Source organism: Fukomys damarensis, unplaced genomic scaffold (genome assembly GCF_012274545.1).
Source record: "Fukomys damarensis isolate Sample0158 unplaced genomic scaffold, DMR_v1.0_HiC HiC_scaffold_27, whole genome shotgun sequence".
Taxonomy (NCBI): domain Eukaryota; kingdom Metazoa; phylum Chordata; class Mammalia; order Rodentia; family Bathyergidae; genus Fukomys; species Fukomys damarensis.
The window spans coordinates 3,393,212-3,396,596 of record NW_022900939.1 but is presented as its reverse complement, the minus strand read 5'-3'; the positions used below and the strand labels follow the sequence as shown (position 1 = coordinate 3,396,596).

The 3,385-nt window shown below is 61.7% G+C and overlaps 1 protein-coding gene across 1 annotated transcript in view; it reads left to right on the top strand.

The window, feature by feature from the left end:
• Positions 1–3,385, top strand: part of P2rx3 (purinergic receptor P2X 3) — a 20,325-nt gene that overhangs the window by 15,706 nt on the left and 1,234 nt on the right. The window contains exon 9 of the mRNA XM_010608323.2: positions 3,270–3,363. Coding sequence (XP_010606625.1) covers positions 3,270–3,363 — 94 coding nt within the window. The remainder of the gene's footprint in view (positions 1–3,269; positions 3,364–3,385) is intronic.

Below are 3,385 nucleotides of genomic sequence, written 5' to 3'. Positions count from 1 at the left end.
CACCGGAAGCTGCTCCGCCAAGGACTGCGGGGCCCAGCCCGCGGGGCGGATGGAGCCCATCAGACACAGCTGAGGCCCGAGGCCCGAGGCCCGATCCCTAGCTTCGCTGGGTGTGGTTGCGCTGGCAAACCCTTCCCTGGAGCGGAGGGAGGCAGAACCCAGATCCGCACTGCTTGCCGTTGTCTGGGGTCCAAACCCTCCCCATGGCCAATTCCAAGCTAAGTTGTGAAGCAAGAAAAGAAGGGCGCTGCTGTCCTTCCATCTTGTCGTTCCCTCTGGTTCTAGCTACCTACGGAATGGTAGGATTAGCGTCTCTCTCCCTCTCACGAAAGCAGAGCTCAGCAGTGCCTAGCACAGCGTCTGACCTGCAGTTAAGAGTGCTCTAAGTATCTGTTGAATGTTGAAAGAAGGAGGGGCCACAAGAGCTGGGCACTGAGGGATGAATAGGAGTTTGACAGGTGGGAAAGGGGAGGAAAGGAGCACTGCATGGGCAAAAACCTAGGTCTGTGTCTAGCATGTGTCAGGTGAGCCGAGGAAGGCAAGAGATGTGGTGTGTCTCAGATTCCAGGCCAAGGTGTTGATCTTGGGAAACCAGCCCTGTTTCCCAGCCAAGAAAACTAAAGCCAGAGACGTCAGAATGGGGGACTGGACAGAAGCAGAGGCCCAGGCAGAGTAGTTCAGGAGGCTGTGGGGGACGCAGGCACGGCTCTCCTCTGCATACTCTTCTGTTTTACTCCCAGCCAATACCTCTGGTTATCCAGACCCCCCCTGCCAAATATAAAAGGCCCCCTCCCCAGCTGGAGAACAGAAGGACATTGGATAGAAAGTAGACAACAGAAAGAACTGGTGTGCTGGCTGTCATTGCTTCTAAGGACTCGGCCGCAGATGCGGAAGTCATCTCGGGAGGCAGAGGCGGGGCCTGTGCGGGACCTCTGGGGGACCCGTCCTGAGTAAGCACAGGGGGACCAACTCGACTGAGTCCTCTGTAGCTGCCTGACCTCTGCGGCCCTCTCCTCTCTGACCCCGGCTGCTGTCTGATCAGGAGGAGCAGCAGCCCCGACCCCCAGGGGTGGGTGGGCCATTTCCTGACCTGCACCCAGGATGCGGAGAGCATGTTGGTTGGGACAAAAGTCGCTATTATTTTCTTCGTCGGAACCTGAGAGCAGACAAGCCAGCCCTTGGGAGGGGCACTCCCTCGACTCATCCTCCCCACAGGTCCGCCCATTTTTCAGTTCCGGTCAGAGCTCAGCGTTGGGTGACTGCCCAGGGACAAGGGCCAGTTCCTGAGACCCCAACCCGGCCCCCAGGGCCTCTGTAGATGGTTAATTCCCAGGACTACAGCATCCTGTCCGGTCGCCCCTACTGTAATTCATTCTCTGTCTGTTGGCAAATTACCTCTCCCTGAGCCCCGACCTGAACCACAGAGCTGGGGAGTGTGTGGTAAATTCGCTCAAGCCCTGCCGACCGCTGTAACAACAGAACTAGGGTCCACCACAGTCAGCGTGAGCCCTGCCGACGGCTGTAACAAACAGCCCCTCGTGCGGGCAGCATTTCCTCCTCGCTGGGCCACGGTGCACTGTGGGTCGGGGATGGGGTCTCCGTGCACACGTCGGGCTCCCTGTGGGCTCTGAGTGGGGTCGGGCAGGGTGGAGGAGGCCGACTCGACTCCTCCACCCACTGTCAGCTCACTTCCATCTGCTGCAATGGCCCAGGTGGAGAGGAGGCCAGAACAGGGCCCAGCAGGTGCCGAGAGCGGCCGGGCCGGCCCACCCCAGCTGGGCCTCCCTGCGAGCTTCCCCAGTGGGTGGTGGTGAGAGGGTGGCGGCTCCATGCTCTTGCCTCTTGGAAGGCAGGCGCTGGAGGAAAACCAAGTCCGCTCTGCTGCCTCTCCGCGCTGCTCACTCTCGCTCCGGGTAAATATAGCTCCCGCCCCAACGGTGCCGGGACGCGGCTTCGCCCTGAGTGGTGTCACGGCGTGCTCTCGTGCTCTCGCGCCGGCGGCCTCGGGCAGTCGCTCGTGTGAGGCTGAGCGGGACCCGGGCTGTGTGCGACGTGAATGCCAGGCGTGGAGGTGGCCGCCTGAAGACCGCAGGGCAGGGCCGCGTCCCGGAGCCTGCCCACCCCGTGCACTTCTTTTCCAGACGGCTTTGAAATCTCCTTCGAGGCCTCCTGACAGAATCAGGAGCATGAACTCAATTTTCTTTCTCTTTCTTCTTTTCCCTGTAATTCTGGGGATGGAACCCTGGGCTTCATGCAAGCTAATCAAAGGCTCTACCTGGAGCTACAGTCCCTGGCCTTCTTCTTCTTACCTTGAGACAGAGTCTTAGTTGCCTGGGCTGGCCTCAAACTAGCAATCTTCCTGCCTCAGCCTCCCAAGCGCTGGGATCGTAGATGTGCGCCCCACCCCCCACCCCACACCCAGCTGGACTCCAGGTTCGGTCACTGCCTGATTCACTTTCTGTCCCTGGAACAAACCACGACACCCTGAACTCAAAGGAGAATCGGTTTATTTTGATTCATAACTTCCAAGGATTCAATCCAGGCCGGGGAAGGTGCTCAACCTGGCAGCCCAGAAGCAGAGCAAGAGGCCCCTCTGGGCAGGCTGGCCATTAGGGTCCACACCTCGACTGGCCATTTTGGGGGATGCGTTCCCGCCCACTTCTGCTGGGCGCGAGGTGGTCAGCACAGAGCAGGAGCGAGGTCCCCACTGCATGCGGAGCTCTGGGCTCTGGGGGCCCTGGCTCCAGCCTCCCCAGCCTCCGAAGGTGCTGGCTCAGGGACCCAGCTGCGGAACAGAAATGTCGAGAGGGGCTGGGCGCTCGGCCACGGTGGGCTGCGGGAACCCAGAGACTGCAGCTCCACCCCACAGCCAGCGCCCGCTGAGGGCAGAGGCACAGGAGGGCGCCCTGGCACCTGCAGGAGGGGAAGGGAGGGCGCCCCACTCTCGAGGAACTGGGGAGTTGGCAGTGACTGACCCCGCAGGAGCCGGCCCAGCCCAAAGCAGTTGGCAGTGGCCCTGCCCAGCCCTGGCGCCTGGTGCCCCTTAGCTTCACAGAGGCGGGGACTCGGGGTGACCTCAGGCCTGAGTGGCACAGCTGGTCGGGGAGGCGTGGCCTTGAGCCCCAAGGCGGGGAAGCCCGGGACTCATCTGCCTGGTGGGGCGCTCACTTCACTGTGGGCTGCGGTGTCCCTGTCTGGGGGTGCTGGCCACCCGGGAAGGCGAGAAAGTGGGGTCCCCCAGGGGACCCACTGCTGCCTCCGGCCCCCAGGTTTGCCAAGTACTACAAGACGGAGAACGGCAGCGAGTACCGCACGCTCATGAAAGCCTTCGGTATCCGCTTCGACGTGCTGGTCTACGGGAATGTGAGTGCGGCCAGGCGGGCGC